The sequence below is a fragment of the Oncorhynchus mykiss genome, chromosome 32 (genome assembly GCF_013265735.2).
Source record: "Oncorhynchus mykiss isolate Arlee chromosome 32, USDA_OmykA_1.1, whole genome shotgun sequence".
In the NCBI taxonomy this organism is placed as follows: domain Eukaryota; kingdom Metazoa; phylum Chordata; class Actinopteri; order Salmoniformes; family Salmonidae; genus Oncorhynchus; species Oncorhynchus mykiss.
Window position 1 is genome coordinate 12,129,586 of NC_050572.1, and position 24,153 is coordinate 12,153,738.

Consider the following 24,153-nt stretch of genomic DNA (forward strand, 5'->3'; position numbering starts at 1 on the left):
AGCATGGGAAACAGTGTTTTAACCCTTTACAATGAAGATATGTCAAGTCATTTGGATCTTTACGAATTATCTTTGAAAGACAGGGTCTTTTTTGTTGTTGCTGAGTTTAGTTTAGCCTACTCAATGTTGTTAGCCATAGCCAGCTAGCTATCTAACACGGGAACTCTTACAAGTCAAGGTAAGCTTTTGGTTTCGCTAAACTGCTTGCTGACTGTACACTGTATTACATGATTGCAGCAGGTTTACTAACATTCCTTCTAGTAGCTATGTTGACTATGACGTTAGCTAGCTAATATGGTGATAACGATGTAGGCTGATATGGTGATAACGATGAAGGTTTGACTGGTCATAGACAGCTGATGTGTTGTGCAATGAAGTCCTCAAGCAAAGGTAATAGGTGACAATTTTTCCCGCTAACATCCCTTCTGAATTTAAAAGTAATCCTCAAAGTAATCTAGTTTTTCAAAAGTATCTGTACTCTGATTACAAATATTATTGCTGGAAACACAACAGATCACAGTTACCATTTTTTTGCAATCCGTTACTCCCCAACCCTGCACGTGTGCTAGCGAAGTCGTGCATCTCGCTCATTGCAATATCTGTGGTGAGGCTTGTGGGATTGTCATTTAGCTGAGTCTACCGCTAAAATGTTTTTGTGTGTATTCCTAATGGAATGTAAAATATAATCATACATTTTATCTCAATAAAAGGAAGATTCATTCTACTCTGTAGCAGCCACATCATACCATAACAAAATAGTTTATACCCCCCCTGAACCCCTTTTTAAAACATTTTTTTTAGAGACAATGTACAGGGACCGTTTTGTAATTTACAATGTGTTGATCATCCTTCTCAAGAGTGAAAATAGAATGCTCACATGGGGATTTATAAAGAAGGCCTTTATTTAATAGTAAAAAGCAGATCAGTATTCATAACATAACATTTACATCTGCTAAAATGTAAATGTAATAACTCTGGAAGAAGACATAGCGTGACAGAGGAGAGAAAGAGAGCAGATACCATATTGTTTTATCGATTCTACTGTGCGCTCTAAAGCACCACAAACCAAAAGACAACGTGTCCATTTTTGTTTGGCATTTTTTCATTTGGGGGGGGGGGGAATTACAGGTACAATATTTAAATCATTATTATTATTCATTATTTCACACATATTCTTGGTTTTACCTGTCGGCTGCAACACTTTTTTTTAAATAAAAAACTACAAAAAAGGTACATAAAAGTATATTTCAATATATCAATATATCAATTCAGTATGTACAGGAAAAGAAACCTAAAAAACTAGCGTGCCCCCCGACCCACCTTGAAACCAGGTCTGTGTTCAGTACGTTTTTACATTCAATTGGAAGGAAACGGTGCTGTACTGAACAACCAGTTGAAAAACTGGGAGGGGTTGGGTTGTGTGTTGGGGAACGCCGTCAGCATGGCCGCTGCCGTTTTAATATGTCACTCGTTGCTTCAAGCCACACCCACAAAACGGGATCAAATGTACCTCAGTCTTTTCAGTACAAACCGTTTCACAACGTAGCAAACGTTCAAGCGAACTGAACGCACCTCATGTTATCTATCGGGGCTTATAACTTGTATGTATGTCTTGGGGATTATAGTTTGTTTGTATGTATGGGGGCTTATAGTTTGTATGTATGGGGGCTTATAGTTTGTATGTATGTATGTAATGGGGCTTATAACTTGTATGTATGTATGTATGTCTTGGGGATTATAGTTTGTTTGTATATATTGGGGCCTATAGTTTGTATGCATGTATGTATGTATGGGGGCTTATAGTTTGTATGTATGTATGTATGTATGGGGGCTTATAGTTTGTATGTATGTATGTATGTATGGGGGCTTATAGTTTGTATGTATGTATGTGGGCCTATAGTTTGTATGCATGTATGTATGGGGGCTTATAGTTTGTATGTATGGGGGCTTATAGTTTGTATGTATGTATGTAATGGGGCTTATAACTTGTATGTATGTATGTATGTCTTGGGGATTATAGTTTGTTTGTATATATTGGGGCCTATAGTTTGTATGCATGTATGTATGGGGGCTTATAGTTTGTATGTATGTATGTAATGGGGCTTATAACTTGTATGTATGTATGTAATGGGGCTTATAACTTGTATGTATGTATGTATGTATGTATGTATGTATGTATGGGGGCTTATAGTTTGTTTGCATGTATGTATGGGGGCTTATAGTTTGTATGCATGTATGTATGGGGGCTTATAGTTTGTATGTATGTAATGGGGCTTATAACTTGTATGTATGTATGTAATGGGGCTTATAACTTGTATGTATGTATGTATGTATGTATGTATGTATGGGGGCTTATAGTTTGTTTGCATGTATGTTTGGGGGCTTATAGTTTGTATGCATGTATGTATGTAATGGGGCTTATAACTTGTATGTATGTACAGTGCCTTGCGAAAGTATTCGGCCTCCTTGAACTTTGCGACCTTTTGCCACATTTCAGGCTTCAAACATAAAGACATAAAACTGTATTATTTTGTGAAGAATCAACAACAAGTGGGACACAATCATGAAGTGGAACGACATTTATTGGATATTTCAAACTTTTTTAACAAATCAAAAACTGAAAAATTGGGCGTGCAAAATTATTCAGCCCCCTTAAGTTACTACTTTGTAGCGCCACCTTTTGCTGCGATTACAGCTGTAAGTCGCTTGGGGTATGTCTCTATCAGTTTTGCACATCGAGAGACTGACATTTTTTCCCATTCCTCCTTGCAAAACAGCTCGAGCTCAGTGAGGTTGGATGGAGAGCATTTGTGAACAGCAGTTTTCAGTTCTTTCCACAGATTCTCGATTGGATTCAGGTCTGGACTTTGACTTGGCCATTCTAACACCTGGATATGTTTATTTTTGAACCATTCCATTGTAGATTTTGCTTTATGTTTTGGATCATTGTCTTGTTGGAAGACAAATCTCCGTCCCAGTCTCAGGTCTTTTGCAGACTCCATCAGGTTTTCTTCCAGAATGGTCCTGTATTTGGCTCCATCCATCTTCCCATCAATGTTAACCATCTTCCCTGTCCCTGCTGAAGAAAAGCAGGCCCAAACCATGATGCTGCCACCACCATGTTTGACAGTGGGGATGATGTGTTCAGCTGTGTTGCTTTTACACCAAACATAACGTTTTGCATTGTTGTCAAAAAGTTCAATTTTGGTTTCATCTGACCAGAGCACTTTCTTCCACATGTTTGGTGTGTCTCCCAGGTGGCTTGTGGCAAACTTTAAACAACACTTTTTATGGATATCTTTAAGAAATGGCTTTCTTCTTGCCACTCTTCCATAAAGGCCAGATTTGTGCAATATACTTGATTGTTGTCCTATGGACAGAGTCTCCCACCTCAGCTGTAGATCTCTGCAGTTCATCCAGAGTGATCATGGGCCTCTTGGCTGCATCTCTGATCAGTCTTCTCCTTGTATGAGCTGAAAGTTTAGAAGGACAGCCAGGTCTTGGTAGATTTGCAGTGGTCTGATACTCCTTCCATTTCAATATTATCGCTTGCACAGTGCTCCTTGGGATGTTTAAAGCTTGGGAAATCTTTTTGTATCCAAATCCGGCTTTAAACTTCTTCACAACAGTATCTCGGACCTGCCTGGTGTATTCCTTGTTCTTCATGATGCTCTCTGCGCTTTTAACGGACCTCTGAGACTATCACAGTGCAGGTGCATTTATACGGAGACTTGATTACACACAGGTGGATTGTATTTATCATCATTAGTCATTTAGGTCAACATTGGATCATTCAGAGATCCTCACTGAACTTCTGGAGAGAGTTTGCTGCACTGAAAGTAAAGGGGCTGAATAATTTTGCACGCCCCATTTTTCAGTTTTTGATTTGTTAAAAAAGTTTGAAATATCCAATAAATGTCATTCCACTTCATGATTGGGTCCCACTTGTTGTTGATTCTTCACAAAAAAAATACAGTTTTATATCTTTATGTTTGAAGCCTGAAATGTGGCAAAAGGTCGCAAAGTTCAAGGGGGGCTAATACTTTCGCAAGGCACTGTATGTATGTATGTATGTATGTATGTATGTATGTATGTATGTATGTATGTATCTATGTGTTGGGCTTTAGCTGAGATTATTCTTTACAGAGTCATGTATATTTGCCCAGGTCTCAGTTGTTCCTTGACCAGCACCATTCATTCTCACTGTCGATAATTCTGATGTTAAAACTCCTAATAGTATCTGTATCTACTGGTTAAAATGGGAGACAGTGAGGTGACATTCATGTAAGAGCCAACATCAATGTTGTAACTTTGTCCTAGAAGCATTTAACTACAGGGCACTCCCACATCACACGGAGGAACTTAAGTCATCTTCTGCCAATATGGCACGGTCATAACATTTGTGACGGTTCCTCAGGTGACTTTTAAGTAGTGGATTGTTTCTAAAACATCTGTTGCACAGTTTGCAGTGATACGGTTTCTCTCCGGAGTGAGTGGTCAGGTGTTGTGTCAGGTTGCCTGGGGTGGCAAAGCAATGTCCACACACAGTGCACTTGAAAGGTCTCTCTCCCGTGTGAACCGCTGTGTGTCTGGTCAGTTCTTCCTTGCGCTTGAAGCTTTTCGGACACTGTTTGCAACCATGTGGTTTCTGACCTTGGTGAGTCCACATGTGCGTTTCCAGTTGTTCCTTCTGGTCGAAGTCTTGCCCACAGTCCTTACACCGATATGATTTCTCTCCTGTGTGGAACTTCATATGTGCTCTCAAGTATCCATTACAAGTGAAACTTTCTCCACATTCTTTGCACTGAAATGGTTTCTCCCCCGTGTGAAGTCTCATATGCAATTTCATATATGCCTTAGTTTTGAAACTTTTCCCACATTCCTTACATTGATATAGTTTCTCTCCTGTGTGAGACACCATGTGTGTTCTCAGATTAGCATCACTGGGGAAGCATTTGCCACAAACATTACAAGTGCGTGTTGCTTTAATGTGGGATTGGAGGTGCTCTGTCAGACTTGCTATGGACTCGAATACCTCCTCACACACACCACACATTTTCGTATGTTTTGTGTGCACATTTTTCACATGATTAACTAAAGGACCAATGTACACAAATGTACTTCCACACAACTTGCAACAATAAGGAGAAGCATTTGTGGTCACCTTGCCTCTAGCACGGTTATGGGTGCTTGCCCATTTTCTGGGTGATTTCAGTGCCTTTGATCCTGACGGTAGTCCCTCGCTCTCCACCTCATTGCCACTTCCACTGTTTTCACTGTGAGCTGCCGAACAGCCTGGATATCCTTCTGAGAGGGCGCGTGAGGCACTGGTTGCTTCTGATACCGTGTAGAGCTCTCCATCAGGCTCGGTTTTGATCTCTTGAGGAATGCGGACACATAACACATCCCCCTCTCTGCTCTCGGAAATTTGGCTCGAGAAATCCATCGGATCACAGTCACTTTCCTCACAGACGGTGAATATGGAGTCTTTGGTATCAGACTCCAGCCCTTCAAGCTGCTCTTCCTCCCGTCTGGTCCCAAGTTCCTGTGGTTTATCTTTAATCAGTGTGGGCTCTGGGTCCTCACTTGTGTGGAACTTCATATGCGTTTTCAAGTATCCCTTACAAGTGAAACTTTCGCCACAATCTTTGCACCAAAATGGTGTCTCCCCTGTGTGACGCCTCATATGCAAGTGCATATAGCCCTTATTTTTGAAACATTTTCCACATTCTTTGCATTGATACTGTTTCTCTCCTGTGTGCGTTACCATGTGTGTTCTCATACTAGAATCACTAGGGAAGCATTTGCCACAAACATTACAAGTGCGTGTTGCTTTAATGTGGGTTTGCAGGTGCTCTGTCAGACTTGCTATGGACTCAAAGACTTCTTCACACACACCACAACGGTATTCTGCAGTAAGCTTTGTGTGCACATTTTTCACATGATTAACTAAAGGACCAATGTACACAAATGTACTTCCACACAGCTTGCAACAATAAGGAGGAGCAGCATTTGTGGTCACCCCGCTTCCAGCAGAGGTATGGGAGCTTAGTCTTTTCTTTGCTTGTTTTCTGGGTGATTTCAGTGCCTTTGATCCTGACGGTAGTCCGTCACTCTCCACCTCATTGCCACTTCCACTGTTTTCACTGTGAGCTGCCGAACAGCCTGGATATCCTTCTGAGAGGGAGTGTGAGGCACTGGTTGCTTCTGATACCGTGTAGAGCTCTCCATCAGGCTCGGTTTTGATCTCTTGAGGAATGCGGACACATAACACATCCCCCTCTCTGCTCTCGGAAATTTGGCTCGAGAAATCCATCGGATCACAGTCACTTTCCTCACAGACGGTGAATATGGAGTCTTTGGTATCAGACTCCAGCCCTTCAAGCTGCTCTTCCTCCTGATTGGTCCTGATTTCCTCTTGTTCATCTTTAATCTGTGTGGGCTCTGGGTCCTTCTCCAGACTGGGGCTCCACTTCTGCTCACAGCACTGCCGCTCAGGGGGAACCTCTTCTTCAGAGACTGGGAGAGTAAGCTGCTGGGGGTCTAGAAAAAGGGGAGGAAAGGGATAATTAAGAGATCAATACATAATTGAACTTTTTTTAAATGTAAAATAACATATGTCTATCCAGTGTGGTAGTACCCGAGTCCAGGACTCTGACTTTCCTCGGACTCAAGACTTGACCTTGACAGGTAACTTTGATGTCAGAATGTCTCTCTCCCTTGCATTATTCAACATGATAGCAACGTCTTTCTTTGGTGCTGTCCAGATTGGCCTTGATTGCAACATCCACGGACGTCCGAACCAATCATAGTCATCTATGTTTCACAAGTTTGGACAGCACAGTAAAATACAGTAAAGTATAGTACAGTACAGCACAGTACAATGTAGTGTACTCTACTGAATTACTCTGCTGTACTGTACTGAACTTTGCCGTACCGTACTGTGCTGTTCAAATTTGTGAAACATAGCCTAGATGTCTATGATTTGCTCCGATTTGGTCTGGTCCGACCAAATTTGTACTTGTTTGGGGGCAGAGCTCATTAGAATAATACCCAGCATGCGTTGCAAGTGTTTGTTTTTACATTCAAATAGGTGTCATTCAGCGGACGCTCTTATGCAGAGTGATTGACGGTCAGTGCATTCAACCAACATATGGGGAATTTCATGGCATCAGAATTACGCTTAGAGTTTTTTCACCTTAAAAATGTCAAACAAAAACTATTGATTTAAAAGTTCATTACGGTAACAGAATTACATCATGAGTCCCTGATCTGTACTACACATAAATGCATAATTATGGATATGAATGTCATTCTCATGTTTCACAAGTTTGGACACCCCAGTGCAGCACAGCAGAGTAGAGCAGAGTAAGGTACAGTATAGTTCAGTATAGATCTGAAGGCCAGCATCCCGGAGTCGCCTCTTCACTGTTGACGTTTGGAGTAATATCTATATCTATAAATAATGTGTGTGTGTGTGTATATATATATATATATAAAAATATATATATATATAAAAATATATATATATATAAAAATATATATATATATATATAAAAATATATATATATATATATAAAAATATATATATATATATATAAAAATATATATATATATATATATATATATATATATATATATATATATATATATATATATATATATATATATATATATATATATATATATATATATATATATTTTTTATTTTACCTTTATTTAACCAGGTAGGCAAGTTGAGAACAAGTTCTCATTTACAATTGCGACCTGGCCAAGATAAAGCAAAGCAGTTCAACAGATACAACAACACAGAGTTACACATGGAGTAAAACAAACATACAGTCAATAATAAAGTATAAACAAGTCTATATACAATGTGAGCAAATGAGGTGAGAAGGGAGGTAAAGGCAAAAAAGGCCTTGGTAGCAAGGTAAATACAATATAGCAAGTAAAACACTGGAATGGTAGTTTTGCAATGGAAGAATGTGCAAAGTAGAAATAAAAATAATGGGGTGCAAAGGAGCAAAATAAATAAATAAATTAAATACAGTTGGGAAAGAGGTAGTTGATAGGGCTAAATTATATGTGGGCTATGTACAGGTGCAGTAATCTGTGAGCTGCTCTGACAGTTGGTGCTTAAAGCTAGTGAGGGAGATAAGTGTTTCCAGTTTCAGAGATTTTTGTAGTTCGTTCCAGTCATTGGCAGCAGAGAACTGGAAAGAGAGGCGGCCAAAGAAAGAATTGGTTTTGGGGGTGACTAGAGAGATATACCTGCTGGAGCGTGTGCTACAGGTGGGAGATGCTATGGTGACCAGCGAGCTGAGATAAGGGGGGACTTATAATATATATAATATATATATATATATATATATACACACACACTGCTCAAAAAAATAAAGGGAACACTTAAACAACACAATGTAACTCCAAGTCAATCACACTTCTGTGAAATCAAACTGTCCACTTAGGAAGCAACACTGATTGACAATAAATTTCACATGCTGTTGGGCAAATGGAATAGACAACAGGTGGAAATTATAGGCAATTAGCAAGACACCCCCAATAAAGGAGTGGTTCTGCAGGTGGTGACCACAGACCACTTCTCAGTTCCTATGCTTCCTGGCTGATGTTTTGGTCACTTTTGAATGCTGGCGGTGCTTTCACTCTAGTGGTAGCATGAGACGGAGTCTACAACCCACACAAGTGGCTCAGGTAGTGCAGCTCATCCAGGAAGGGACATCAATGCGAGCTGTGGCAAGAAGGTTTGCTGTGTCTGTCAGCGTAGTGTCCAGAGCATGGAGGCGCTACCAGGAGACAGGCCAGTACATCAGGAGACGCGGAGGAGGCCGTAGGAGGGCAACAACCCAGCAGCAGGACCGCTACCGCCGCATTTGTGCAAGGAGGAGCAGGAGGAGCACTGCCAGAGCCCTGCAAAATGACCTCCAGCAGGCCACAAATGTGCATGTGTCTGCTCAAACGGTCAGAAACAGACTCCATGAGGGTGGTATGCGGGCCCGACGTCCACAGGTGGGGGTTGTGCTTACAGCCCAACACCGTGCAGGACGTTTTTCATTTGCCAGAGAACACCAAGATTGGCAAATTCGCCACTGGCGCCCTGTGCTCTTCACAGATGAAAGCAGGTTCACACTGAGCACATGTGACAGACGTGACAGTCTGGAGACGCCGTGTAGAACGTTCTGCTGCTTGCAACATCCTCCAGCATGACCGGTTTGGCGGTCCCAATGTCAACTAATATATACACACACACACACACACACACACACACTACAGTTCAAAAGTTTGGGGTCACCTAGAAATGTCCTTGTTTTTGAAAGGAAAGCAAATTTGTCCATTAAAATAACATCAAATTGATCAGAAATACAGTGTAGACATTGTTAGTGTTGTAAATTACTATTGTAGCTGGAAATGGAAGATTTGTTTTTGGGAATATCTACAGAGGCCCATTATCAGCAACCATCACTCCTGTGTTCCAATGGCACGTTGTGTTAGCTAATCCAAGTTGATGATTTTAAAAGGCTAATTGATCATTAGAAAACCCTTTTGCAATTATGTTAGCACAGCTGAAAACTGTTGTTCTGATTAAAGTAGCAATAAAACTGGCCTCGTTTAGACTGGAGCATCAGCATTTGTGGGTTCAATTACAGGCTCAGAATGGCCAGAAACAAAGAACTTTCTTCTGAAACTCGTCAGTCTATTCTTGTTCTGAAAAATGAAGGCTATTCCATGTGAGAACTTGCCAAGAAACTGAAGATCTCATACAACGCCGTGTACTACTCCCTTCACAGAACAGCACAAACTGGCTCTACACCAGAATAGAAAGAGGAGTGGGAGGCCCCGGTGCACAACTGAGCAAGAGGACAAGTACATTAGTGTGTCTAGTTTGAGAAACAGATGCCTCGCAAGTCCTCAACTGGCAGCTTCATTAAATAGTACCCGCAAAACACCAGTCTCAACGTCAACAGTGACGAGTTCCTCTGTCCAGTGCCTGTGTTCTTTTGCCCATCTTAATCTTTTATTTTTATTGGCCAGTCTGAGATATGGCTTTTTCTTTGAAACTCTACCTAGAAGGCCAGCATCCTGGAGTCACCTCTTCACCATTTCAAATGTTTCTCCATCGACGGGCTCGATTCGTCCTGTCACATATGTCTGTTACATAGACAAGGCAGTAGCGGTGCGAAGCTCCCCTTAAAGCCACATTACAACATATGTGTTGTGATAATTGCGCTGTTTGTTTGCTCTATTTATTTATATTTAACTTCCACTACATCTAGCTACATACATATTCGCTCAGGCCAGGGGCACAACAATGTATGAATTAATGGTTGGATAAGGATCTCCGTTATAATCATTGGCCAGTACGGAGAATTAAGTAACACCACAAGTCCAAATCCCTATCTCCATCCATTGCTAATTTAGGAAAGGGACAATGTTAGCTAGCTAGCCACCAGAGGACAACAACACAACGAAATGCAACAATTCAAGTTGTTTCCGTCAACGACATATGCTCAAGGCGATTTGATAGGAGTGATGCCAAAATCCAAGCTGGCTTCCCTTGAAGATATTTGTTGTTGTGGTTGGTGTGCCAGTACCATTCACAGTTGAGCTCAACGCTGATTGGGCAATTTTTTATAATTTTTTTTTAATCAAGAGAGGTCAAACGCTCACAGGCTTCCCTTGCATTCAATGCTACTGACGGCAACAAAGTCATACTCGTTTGGACCAGACAGCATCAGATAGATGGCCTACACATAGAGAGACAGAGGTTGCGGTTTCGCTCGCTCACGGATGCTTTCTCCTGTGAGATATATTCAGCCTCTTCAAATTATATATTAAAATACAGAGACGAAAGATATGTTTATTTTATTTTTAGGGAAGCCTGACTTCCCTTGGCATCCATGAAAACTCGCTACTGAGACAAGAAGACATTTTATTTTCAATAAAGTCTGTTTTTTTTTACATCCATTGCAAATGACCACAGTTTCTCTCTCAATTTGAAAACTCTTTCCAACACGACCCATCGATAACCTCCAAGCCTCGATGTGAAATAGAACAGTGTCATGCTCGGATCCCGTATCTCCACATAGTTTTGTAAACAGGTGTGTACAGTATAGTTTACGATCAAAGTTACCTGCTGCATATCTTAAAGGTCCTCAATGATGTCAACATTGCCCTTGATTCTAAGCAATGTTGTGCTGCTATTTTTATTGACATGGCCAAAGCTTTTGATACGGTAGACCATTCCCTTCTTGTGCTCGAACCTTGGCCCCAAGCTCTTCTCAATTTACATAAACAACATAGCTTAGGCAGTAGGAAGCTCTCTCATCCATTTATATGCAGATGATACAGGCTTATTCTCAGCTGGCTCCTCCTCGGATTTTGTGTTACACGCTCTACAACAAAGCTTTCTTAGTGTCCAACAAGCTGTCTCTGCCCTTAACCTTGTTCTGAACATCTCCAAAAAACAAAGATCATGTGGTTTGGTAAGAATAATGGCTAGACGGTACACTGTCCTTTTCTCAGCACATATCAAAGCTGCAGGCTGAAGTTAAATCTAGACTTGGTTTCCTATATCGTAATCGCTCCTCTTTCACCCCAGCTGCCAAACTAACCCTGATTCAGATGACCATCCTACCCATGCTAGATTACGGAGATGTAATTTATAGATCGGCAAGTAAGGGTGCTCTCGAGCGGCTAGATGTTCTTAACCATTCGGCCATCAGATTTACCACCAATGCTCCTTATAGGACACATCACTGCACTCAATACTCCTCTGTAAACTGGTCATCTCTGTATACCTGTCGCAAGACCCACTGGTTGATGCTTATTTATAAAACCCTCTTAGGCCTCACTCCCCCCTATCTGAGATATCTACAGCAGCCCTCATACTCCACATTCAACACCCGTTCTGCCAGTCACATTCTCTTAAAGGTCCCCAAAGCACACACATCCCTGGGTCGTTCCTTTTTTCAGTTCGCTGCAGCTAGCAACTGGAACGAGCTGCAACAAACACTCAAAAAGAGGACAGTTGTATCTCCATCTTCATTCAAAGACTCTCTTACTGACAGTTGTGGCTGTTTTGTGTGATGTATAGTTGTCTCTACCTACTTGCCCTTTGTGCTGTTGTCTGTGCCCAATAATGTTTGTACCCTGTTTTGTGCTGCTACCATGTTGTGTTGCTACCATGCGATGTTGTCTTAGGTCTCTCTTTATGTAGGGTGGTCTCTCTTGACGTGATGTGTGTTTTGTCCTATATTTTTATTTGATTTATTTTTAATCCCAGCAGGAGGCCTTGCCTTTTGGTAGGCCGTCAAGTGTAAATAAGAATTGGTTCTTAACCGACTTGCCTAGTTAAATAAAATAAATATCTCTGAGTTCTGCGCTCAGCTCTTTTGCCGCCAGTTGCTCTCAGTGTATCCATTATAGCTCAGTGGGTGTATCATACAATGAGTCTATTTGGCAGAGGGAGACCTGAGATAGATGGAGCTCCATCTGTGCCAAAACCTCCCATTTGATGCCATGGAATGTGTTTTTCCTCAATATAGCCATGCAAAAGTGACTATGCATAGATAATAAACAGCGAGTAGCAGCAGTGTACAAAAAGGAGGGGGGGGGGTCAATGTAAATTGTCATATGGCTTCGGGGTAGGAGCTGTTGAGGAGTCTTTTGGTCCTAGACGTGGCGCTCCGGTAGAAGAGAAAAACAAGTCTACAACTTGGGTGACTGGAGTCTCTGACAATTGTATGGGCTTTCATTTGACATTACCTATTGTATAGGTCCTGGATGGCAGGAAGCTTGACCCCAGTGATGTACTGGGCCATTCACACTACCCTCTGTGACGCCTTATGGTCAGATGCCATACCAGGCGGGGATGCAACCTGTCAGGATGCTCTCAATGGTGCAGCTGTAGAACTTTGAGGATCTGGGGACCCATGCCAAATCTTTTCAGTCTCCTGAGGGGGAAAAGGTCTTGTCGTACCCTTTTTACGACTGTCTTGGTATGTTTGGACCATGATAGTTTGTTGGTGATGTGGACACCAAGGAACTTGAAGCTCTCAACCTGCTTCACTACAGCCCCGTCGATGTTAATGGGGGCCTGTTCGGCCCATCTTTTCCTGCAGTCCACGATCAGCTCCTTTGTCTTGCTCACATTGAGGGAGAGGTTGTTGTCCTGGCACCACACTGCCAGTTCTCTGACCTCCTCATCTTTGTCGGTGAACAGGCCTACCACTGTCGTGTCGTCAGCAAACTTAATGATGGTGTTGGAGTCGTGTTTGGCCACGCAGTCGTGGGTGAACAGGAAATACAGGAGGGGACTAAGTACACACCCTCGAGGGGCCCCAGTGTTAAGGATCAGCGAGGCAGACGTGTTGTTGCCTTCTCTTACCACCAGGGACTATTGTGGTCTGTTTGAAACATGTAGGTATTACAGGCTCAGTCAGGGAGAGTTTGAAAATGTCAGTGAAGACACTTGCCAGCTGGTCCACTCATGCTTTGAGTACACGTCCTGGTAATCCGTCTGGCCCTGCAGCTTTGTGAATGTCGACCTGTTTAAAGAGCTAACCATTCAGAGGGGTGTTCTACAATGCTTTGAGCGCTCTCCAAGTCCGGAAGTGAATATCACGGAGAGCGAAATTTTAGTCACTGATGACTAACATTATCCCTTGTATTTCAAGATTGAAAAATATAATAACACCGACCTAGCCATTAACGTCCCTTAACGCTCAAAGACAGATTCAATGGCTGTAGCATAGTGTATTCGTATGAATGATTAGCTAAAATATTTGAGAAATTATTAATAATAAGCATGTGCTTTTACCTAATAATAAACTACTAATGATAATATAACTTCAAATACCAAGCTAGTACCCTAGGTTAACTTAGCTGACCTTCAATTGAGGGAATTCAGCTTCTCTGAGACATTTGTACAACTCATTCAAACTTTTTTTTCATTGAAAATAAATACACAGGCAAATGTTACCAAACATGATAATCATAGGCCTGCATTATGGTAGGCAGCAAATTGTTCAATTACACTTTCCATCAATACTTTGGAAGGTCACTGTCTCTGCGCTGACTGCCTGTGTGTCTGACAACGCTAACTAGCCAATGAGAGCGTAGAAGAATGCCCCTCTGAATAACGGGGCGTGGTTTCGACTTAACTGCATGGGAAAAAGAAAGCCACATGCAGCACACTTAACATCCCCTGTGCGGTTTCATGCTCAGGAATCGTGATACAGAAGAATATGTCCTCATAAATAGCATCCCCGACATGAAGCGAACCAAAGACAATGCATCTCGGCCCTCACAGCTTACATCAATTTGGAGAGCATTTGAGTAATTCAGTCAGAGTTTCCTCTTGCCTGATAGCTATAGCATCAATTCTTAGTTTCATAGTGTTATCTGACAAAGGTATTGTGAGTTTTTGTGCCTCTGCCTCCCCACACATTGTTTTCACCATATCAATTGTGGCCGGTAACATCAAAGTCTCTGCGATAGTGTGTGGTTTCATAGCATAGCAGGCTTAGCCATTCACCATGGAAATGATTCAAGTGCAACGGTCAAGTATAGCCTTTTCCCACGATTTAAGGGCGCTCTCTGGTTGAATTTGAATAGGTTTTAATAATTATCATTTAGATTTAAGGACGCTCTCTGGTTGAATTTGAATAGGTTTTAATAATTATCATTTAGATTTAAGGACGCTCTCTGGTTGAATTTGAATAGGTTTTAATAATTATCATTTAGATTTAAGGACGCTCTCTGGTTGAATTTGAATAGGTTTTAATAATTATCATTTAGATTTAAGGACGCTCTCTGGTTGAATTTGAATAGGTTTTAATAATTATCATTTAGATTTAAGGACGCTCTCTGGTTGAATTTGAATAGGTTTTAATAATTATCATTTAGATTTAAGGACGCTCTCTGGTTGAATTTGAATAGGTTTTAATAATTATCATTTAGATTTAAGGACGCTCTCTGGTTGAATTTGAATAGGTTTTAATAATTATCATTTAGATTTAAGGACGCTCTCTGGTTGAATTTGAATAGGTTTTAATAATTATCATTTAGATTTAAGGACGCTCTCTGGTTGAATTTGAATAGGTTTTAATAATTATCATTTAGATTTAAGGTCAGCCACATTACAATGATTGAGTGACAAAGATGATCTTACAATATATAGATATATATATGAGAGAGAGAGAAACGTCCTCTCAAGATCAAAAGTAACAGTCAGTATCTGGTGTGGCCACCAGCTGCATTAAGTACTGCAGTGCATCTCCTCCTCATGGACTGCACCAGATTTGCCAGTTCTTGCTGTGAGATGTTACCCCACTCTTCCACCAAGGCACCTGCCAGTTCCCGGACATTTCTGGGGGGAGTGGCCCTAGCCCTCACCCTCCGATCCAATAAGTCCCAGATGTGATCTGTGCTCGTTGCAGGCCGTGGCAGAACAATGACATTCCTGTCTTGCAGGAAATTAAGCAGTATGGCTGGTGGCATTGTCATGCTGGAGGGTCATGTCAGGATGAGCCTGCAGGAAGGGTACCACATGAGGGAGGAGGATGTCTTCCCTGTAACACACAGCGTTGAGGTTGCCTGCAATGACAACAAGCTCAGTTCGATGATGCTGTGACACACCGCCCCAGACTATTTCGGACCCCCGACCTCCAAATCGCTCCCGAGTACAGGCCTCGGTGTAACGCTCATTCCTTCAACAATAAACGCGAATCCGACCATCACCCCTAGTGAGACAAAACCGTGACTTGTCAGTGAAGAGCACTTTTTGCCTGTCCTGTCTGGTCCAGTCACGGTGGGTTTGTGCACATAGGCGACGCTGTTGCCGGTGATGTCTGGTGAGGACCTGCCTTACAACAGGCCTACAATCCCTCAGTCCAGCCTCAGTCTATTGCGGACAGTCTGAGCACTGATGGAGGGATTGTACGTTCCTGGTGTAACTCGGGCAGTTGTTGTTGCCATCCTGTACCTGTCCTGCAGGTGTGATGTTCGGATGTACTGATCCTGTGCAGTTGTTGTTACACGTGGTCTGCCACTGTGAGGACGATCAGCTGTCCGTCTTGTCTCCCTGTAGTGCTGTCTTAGGCGTCTCGCAGTACGGACATTGAAATGTATTGCCCTGGCCACATCTGCAGTCCTCATGCCTCCTTGCAGCCTGCCTAAGGCACGTTCACACAGATGAGCAGGGACCCTGGGCATCTTTCTTTTGGTGTTTTTCAGTCAGTAGAAAGGCCTCTGTTGTGTCTGAAGTTTTTATAACTGTCACCATAATTGCCTACTGTCTGTAAGCTGTTAGGGTCTTAACGACCGTTCCACAGGTGCATGTTCATAATTGTTTATGGTTCATTGAACAAGCATGGGAAACAGTGTTTAAACCCTTTACAATGAAGATCTGTGAAGTTATTTGGATTTTTACAAATTATATTTGAAAGACAGGGTCCTGAAAAAGGACCATTGTTTTTTTTTTTACTGAGATATATATATATATATATATAGTGGAATTCAACTTGGGGTCGCGACCCCTAGTTTGGGACCCGCTGTGTTATAGGACGCCAGTCCTATGAAACTCATGCAATAACATTAGCTCATGTTTTGTTTACAAGATGTTTACCTAGCTAGTTAGTTACTGTTTGATAAATAAATCCCCAAATACTGCTGATTCAAGTTGAACAGAGCAAGTAGTGGGTATTTACATAATTAACTATCTGTACTTGATTCGATCGATTTACCGTTAAATCAACACAAACCTGTTCTGTGCGGTTTGAAATCCAGCAGACGTCGAAGACGTTCGTTCTCCTCCTTTGAACGAGAGATTTCCTCCTGGTACTCAGTTACTGTTCTCTCTACTACTCCAGCTATCTCTACAGCCGCCGCTGTTAGCCGTTCAGTAATATACACATTGAACAACGCCAGTTTTGACATTTTGAGAGGTATGAAAGTCGAGGTTTCTTTGTGTTTTTGTCAGCTATATTTGTTTGCGCCAGAGGAAGAAAATGTATTCCAGATGATGGTGCTGCTATTTCCCACAATCCTCCGCTGATTCCGGTTCCTGTTTTTCAGGAAGTTGGGTGTTTGACAGCTGAGACAGAAAATAGATCACAGGGACCGCTCTCAAAGAAACGAATAAATAAAGGATAACTACTCAATCATCTGTACAAGCCTGTAACCCAATACACTATGTCAAGGCAATCCAACCGAACCACAGACGGCAAGAAGATGGTAAGGAGTCGCGTTCTGCTAATGCTACTTAGCATACTCAATTAATGCTAGCTAGCTACAGTATTAAGTTAAACTAACGGTAGCTAATTTAGACGACAAACTGCCTTTTATTAACCGCCAAAACAGCTTAATGTGTTGATATAACAATGCGTGTTTTGATTAAGTATTACCGACGCATCATCTTAACTGTAGTGCAAATAAAGATATTCAGTGATCATTTAATGAATGACAAATACAGGAAGCTAGTCTGGCTAGCTAGTTATTGTAACTAGCATTTAATTCGCCAGCTAGCACCATTGCACACTCACTAAGTCACTGCAACTTGTTTGCAGCTAACTAGTTACTAAAATGCCAGTAAGTGTTTATAATTGTTTTATTCGGGCATAGTTACCTTTCGCATTTGTTAAACATGAGCTGTCAGCCTGACATGGATGAGCCTGGCATGGATGGCAATTGGCATATCAAAATTTGCCCCGATGATATTGGTTCTTCATCGTAGGTAGCTGACCCATGTACCCGACCCAAGTCTACGCTACGTACTTTAGTAAGGCCGAATTAATTTGTGAAAATGACTTATCTACAATATAAGAACTCATTCACTGTCTTTGAATCAATTAAAGATGTCTGTAGTTTTGACGTTTTTACACCAGGGGGTGCTGGCAACTAAGTTTTCTCCTACTCTATTCAATTTCATTATAATGACTTTATTGGGATGGGAAACATGTTTACATTGCCAAAGCAAGTGAAATAGATAATACACAAAAGTGAAATTAACAATAAAACATGAACAGTAAACATTACACTCAGTTCCAAAATAACATTTAAAATGTCTATATACAGTTTTGTAACTACTGTACCAGTCAAGTTAGGACACACCTACTCATTCCATGTTTTTTTCTTTATTTTTACTGTTTTCTACATTGTAGAATAATAGTGAAAACATCAACTATGGAATAACACATATGAAATAACGTAGTAACCAAAAAAGTGTTAAACAAATCTAAATATATATATTATGTTTATAAGTAGCCACCCTTTGCCTTGATGACAACTTTGCACACTCTTGGCATTCTCTCAACCAGCTTCATGAGGTAGTCACCTGGAATGCATTTATATTAACAAGTGTGCCTTGTTAATTTGTGTAATTTCTTTCCTTCTTAATGCGTTTGAGCCAATCAGTTGTGTTGTGACATGGTAAGGGTGGTATATAGAAGATAGCTCTATTTGGTAAAAGACCAAGTCCATATTATGGCAAGAACAGCTCAAATAAGCAACAGTCCATCATTACTTTAAGACATGAAGGTCAGTCAATAAGGAACATTTCAATAACTTTTTCTTCAAGTGCAGTCGCAAAAACCATCAAGTGCTATGATGAAACTGTCTCTCATGAGGACCACCACAGGAAAGGAAGACCCAGAGTTACCTCTGCTGCAGAGGATAAGTTCATTAGAGTTACCAGCCTTTGAAATTTCATGAGTCCAGATGTGAGAGTTTTGGTTCCAACCACCATGTCTTTGTGAGACGTGGAGTAGGTGAACGGTTTATCTCCCGCATGTGTAATTCCCACCGTGAACTATGGAGGTGGTGGTGTGATGGTGCTTTTCTGGTGACACTGTCAGTGATTTATTTAGAATCCAAGGCACACTTAACCAGCATGGCTACCACAGCATTCTGCACCGATAAGCCATCCCATCTTGTTTGCGCATAGTGGGGACTATCATTTGTTTTTCAACAGGACAATGATCCAACACACATCCAGGCTGTGTAAGGGCTATTTGAGCAAGAAGGAAAGTGATGCATCAGATGACCTGGCCTCCACAATCACCTGACCTCAACCCAATTGAGATGGTTTGGGATGAGTTGGACCACAGTGAAGGAAAAGCAGCCAACAAGTGCTCAGCATATGTGGGAACTCCTTGAAGACTGTTGGAAAAACATCCCGTTGACTACTTTCTGAAGCTGGTTTCTGATAATGCCAAGCTGTCATCAAGGCAAAGGGTGGCTACTTTGAAGAATCTCAAATATTGTTAAACACTTTTTTTTAAAAACTTCATGATTGCATTGGGGCGGCAGGTAGCCTAATGGTTAGGGCATTGGACTAGTAACCGAAAGGTTGCAAGATCGATTCCCCGAGCTGACAAGGTAAAAATCTGTCGTTCTGCCCCTGAACATGGCAGTTAACCCACTGTTCCTAGGCCGTCATTGAAAATAAGAGTTTGTTCTTAACTGACTTGCCTAGTTAAATAAAGGTAAAATAAATAAATATGTTATTTCATAGTTTTGATGTCTTTACTATTATTCTACAATGTAGAAAATGGTTCAAACAAAACAAACTAACTTGAATGTGTGTCCTAACTTTTTAAATATGGGTTGTATTTACAATGGTGTATGTTTTTCACTGGTTGCCCTTTTCTTGTGGCAACAGGTCACAAATCTTGCGGCTGTGATGGCACACTGTGGAATTTCTGTTTCTCTGTGTAGAACTCGGAGCTGTTCACTCTGACGTACGGAGCCCTGGTAACCCAGCTGTGTAAGGACTATGAGAACGACGAGGAGGTCAACAAACAGCTGGATAAGATGTGAGTCTCTTATCATCTTCTCAACAATCTCTGCTTAGCCCTTTCACTTATAGTCGATCAAGGAAAGGAGACAAGGAGAGTAATTGAGCCACGTGTGTGTGAAGTGTGCTGCTTGTTGTGAACGTGTAAAATGTGCCACTCCTCAACGTTTCATTTTTAGTTTATCCTTTTCTCTGCAAATGGATAAAGTGGAGCTACTGCTTTCGGGCCTCTGAAGTTTCCCGTTAACCTGCAGCACACTGACAAATTCTCCATCCCTCTTGAACTTCACCCTAGAAACCAATAGACCAATGATGTAGTGTGTGAGTTGGTCTGAAAGGGTCTGTAAAGGTTTTCTGCTCTGCCTAACTAATACACCTACTGTAGCACGTCCCAAATATGGTTCAATCAGGTGACGATCTCATCTTACTCCTTAATAGGGTCCAGATGTTTGTCTATAGCTCTCTCCCTCTTTCTTTCAGCTTTGCTCAATTCAGCATTGAGGTCTGACTAAGCCATTGTTCATGTCTGAAATATTTAAGGGTGGTGTGAATCTCTGCTCTATAGTGGTAAAGTGAGACATCTTTAAGGGAGGTGTGAATCTCTGCTCTACAGTGGTGAAGTAAGACATCTTTAAGGGAGGTGTGAATCTCTGCTCTAAAGTGGTGAAGTAAGACATCTTTAAGGGAGGTGTGAATCTCTGCTCTAAAGCGGTAGAGTATTTGGCACCGTTCTTTACACACAGTTTTTTCCCCTCTCTTGTTTTTTCCCAGGGGATATAATATCGGAGTGCGTCTCATCGAAGACTTCTTGGCGCGATCCAGCATTGGGAGGTGTCAGGATTTCAGAGAAACGGCCGATGTCATCGCTAAGGTAACGGGAACGTCCCTGAGCCAATCAGAGCGTGACCATGGAACCCTCCCAGAAAAGAGAGGCGAGGGGGAAGAAAAGATGAAGAAAGAAACAGACAGGGAAAGATAAAATGACAGGGGGGAGAGAGAGAGAGAGAGAGAGAGCTGGGAAAAAGACTGAGGGAAGGAGGTTGACTATGAACGAGTGAATCAGTGAGTTAGAGAGCGAGGGAGTCAGCGACTGGAATTTGAACTCCAACCTGCAGTAGTCTGTGTAGTTTCTGAGCTTTCATAGCTCCTCTCTACTGCTTTTCATTTTTCTGCACTCACTCAGCTAGGGAAGCATCTAAGCTATGCCACCGCAAAGCCAACTGGCCGCTTTCCCCTGTGTGTGTGTGTGTGGGCGGGCTCTTGTGCTTCACTGCTTGTTGTCTTTGTTATACAATAGTCCTGGCAGCATTGTCAACCTACACCCAGGGTGAAACAACCCCTCGCCTAAGTACATCCAGTTCAAACTGAAGGAATGACCATGCGCACATACAAACACAAACTCGTGCTTGTGTCTATGTGGTCCGACAGTAGTCTGCTGTACTCCTGAGCATCAGGCCCAGTACTAAATCGCTGTAGACTCGTCAAGCTCAAACACTACTTGTCTCACCTGGTGGTTGACATCCAGGCTCCCTCAGCACTCTGTTCTAACAGTGCTACTAAGTCCTTTCACAGGTCTAACCTCTCACTGTAGGTTCAGTTATAGGGAAGGCAGTAGTATGGAATGTTGTGCTGGATATTGAACTGGTAGCCTCAACTGCCATTTAGACTGAGATAATCAGCCGCCTTGCTACCAGCGACCAGTCATGTTCAAGGAGGAGACACATGGCGACTTAGCACTCTGCGACGAGAGCGTTTAGAGACCAGAGTTGCATGTGTCCCCAGTTTATGCACATTTCAGCAACTCAACCGCAAGACGGGGCAGCTCTCGCTAGCAAGCTTTGACATTGACTAACAACCGAACTACCATCATACAGTTTTTAAAAGAGACATTCACAAGGGCAGATGTCAACGACTGGATCGCTTGTTGTGAGACCCTGGTAAAGAAAGATTGTCCACTCCCTGGCCTAGTCCTCTCTCTCCCTGGCCTAGTCCTCTCTCTCCCTGGCCTAGTCCTCTCTCTCCCTGGCCTAGTCCTCTCTCTCCCTGGCCTAGTCCTCTCTCTCCCTGGCCTAGTCCTCTCTCTCCCTGGCCTAGTCCTCTCTCTCCCTGGCCTAGTCCTCTCTCAGTACAACACATGTGACAATGTCAGTGTCTGCATTCAGTGATGACTCTTATGAGAGCGATAGTCTCTGTTCCATTTGTAAATGCAGTACTAACATCATTGTAACACTAACACCATTGTATGATTGCATGTGTTGTCCACTAGGTGGCGTTTAAGATGTACCTGGGCATCACCCCCAGTGTGACCAACTGGAGCCCAGCAGGGGATGAGTTGTCCCTCATCCTGGAGAGTAACCCCCTGGTGGACTTTGTAGAGCTGCCTGACAACCACAGCTCCCTGGTCTACTCCAACCTGCTGTGTGGGGTACTCCGAGGAGCTCTGGAGATGGTAAAGATAGATAGTGCTTCTTTAGGCCTTTTCACACTAGCCTAACCAAGCTGTACTGTGCTGGTCTGGATACGTATCCAGCATCTCTGTTGGAACCGTGCTAGAAAAGGACAATGTGAAAAGAAAATAACAGAGCCTACACAGGGTGTTGGCACGGTAGTGTGGGCATTCTATTTGTGTGAATTCCACTGAGTATACCAAACAGTAGGAATACCTTCTTAATATTGAGTTGTCCTCAGAACAACCTCAATTCGTCGGGTCATGGACTCTACAAGGTGTCCAAAGCGTTCCACAGGGATGCTGGCCCATGTTGATTGAAATGCTTCCCACAGTTGTTGGTTGTCCTGTGGGTGCTCGACCATTCTTGAAAAACCCAACAGCATTGCAGTTCTTGACACAAACCGGGGAGCCTCTGAATGTCACACACACAAGTCATGTCTCATTTGTCTCGAGGCTTAAACATCCTTCTTTAACCTGCCTCCTCCCCTTCATCTACACTGATTGAAGTGGATTTAACAAGTGACATCAATAAGGGAACATATCTTTCACCTGGATTCACCTGGTCAGTCATTCTTGGAAAGAGCAGGTGTTCTTAATGTTTTGTACACTCAGTGTATGTTATGTTCACTTGTTGTGAATAATATCTTCCTCTCTCCTCCAGGTACAGATGGCAGTGGATGTGAAGTTTGCTCAGGACACCCTGAGAGGAGACAATGTCACAGAGATCCGCATGAAGTTCATCAAGAGGATGGAGGAGAACCTTCCGGCCGGAGATGAGTGAGAGAAACAGAGAGAGGGAGAAAGTTCCACCCTCCACCACTCTTCTCTTCCCGCTCTCCATCCATCCTCAATCTGATGTCACTCAAGGAGGAACGGAGAGAGAGAGAGAGAGCGAGAGAGATAGAGATGTATAATGATAAACACTTGACTGAGAGACTGAATGAAAAGAGAGAGCGACAGTCAAGAAATCAAGTCCTTGGGCGTGTCTGAAATCCATCTTCCTCTCCATGTCTCCTTTCCTTCCTCTGCACTGGTCTAAATACAAAGGTCTGACAGGTGGAAGTTATATGCGTTTTGCCATATATGATGCGTTTTACATCAGGATGACTTGGCCGGTGACACTGCTTCTTAACGGTCCCAATATCTTGAGAAGTTGACTGCTGACATGCAAAACACTGTGAGACTATGTCAACAGTGGACTAATGAAAACAATACCAAAAGATAGTTTGGAGTGGAATTAACTTTTAAATGCTTCATAACTACCAGCGATAGTAGTGCAAATAAAGGAGAGGTGGTTTTTGAGATGTACCCACAGAGATGGGTAGAGGACTCATCTTTGCCATTATAGTGTCTGTGACGGCGCCATTGAGGCTACAACCCATAGGAATCCCCAGCCAGTTGACTACTTTGAAATGGCGGAAGCATGGTAGAATAAATCAATGACGCTGCCCATGCTAAAACTGCCTTTTTGGCCACTAAAGGGCTCTATCGTTCTCTACGGATGCACCCTTCTGCAGAACTATGACTCCTGACCTTCTGACCCCCCCTTCTCCCCCAACCATTCAACGTTCATCTCTGCTCCTTTGATGAGACACTCCTTGGATACTTCATCTCATATGTTCATTTCCATAATGTTTTTTGATTGACTTGTAATTCTGTTAAGTTCATAAAGTCAAAGTTGATGGTCTCTATTGTGTTGTACGCGGTGATAAAAACAAATATATATATTCACTTTTGTCTTGTCACCTTTTTTAAATGAAAGATCGTCAAGATTCTATTAATATCTATGTGTATAAGATTTATCTGTTGTCATGCTAGATACTGTCACACTGTATGGCAGTGGTAAATGAAGTAGGCTGATGTCATTATTAATAAAGTCATCATGACATAT

The 24,153-nt window shown here is 42.2% G+C and overlaps 2 protein-coding genes across 3 annotated transcripts; one reads left to right on the forward strand and one right to left on the reverse strand.

Moving 5' to 3' along the window:
• Positions 1 to 4,030: 4,030 nt before the first annotated feature.
• LOC110487923 (zinc finger protein OZF) lies at positions 4,031 to 17,098 on the reverse strand. Of its 2 annotated transcripts, XM_036971067.1 has the most exons (3): positions 16,782 to 17,098; positions 6,122 to 6,543; positions 4,031 to 5,251 (listed from the first exon to the last, which is right to left on the reverse strand). In XM_036971067.1, exons 1-3 carry the CDS (start codon positions 16,954 to 16,956, stop codon positions 4,349 to 4,351), a joined length of 1,500 nt encoding a protein of 499 aa, XP_036826962.1. In that variant the 5' UTR covers positions 16,957 to 17,098; the 3' UTR covers positions 4,031 to 4,348. The 2 variants fall into 2 exon arrangements, with proteins under 2 accessions (XP_036826962.1, XP_021415516.2); XM_021559841.2 differs by having other exon boundaries at positions 4,031 to 6,543.
• On the forward strand, positions 17,093 to 24,152 carry LOC110487924 (trafficking protein particle complex subunit 3). Its single transcript, XM_021559842.2, has 5 exons — positions 17,093 to 17,253; positions 19,735 to 19,832; positions 20,585 to 20,684; positions 22,080 to 22,262; positions 22,924 to 24,152. Exons 1-5 carry the CDS (start codon positions 17,212 to 17,214, stop codon positions 23,041 to 23,043), a joined length of 543 nt encoding a protein of 180 aa, XP_021415517.1. The 5' UTR covers positions 17,093 to 17,211; the 3' UTR covers positions 23,044 to 24,152.
• Position 24,153: the final 1 nt, after the last annotated feature.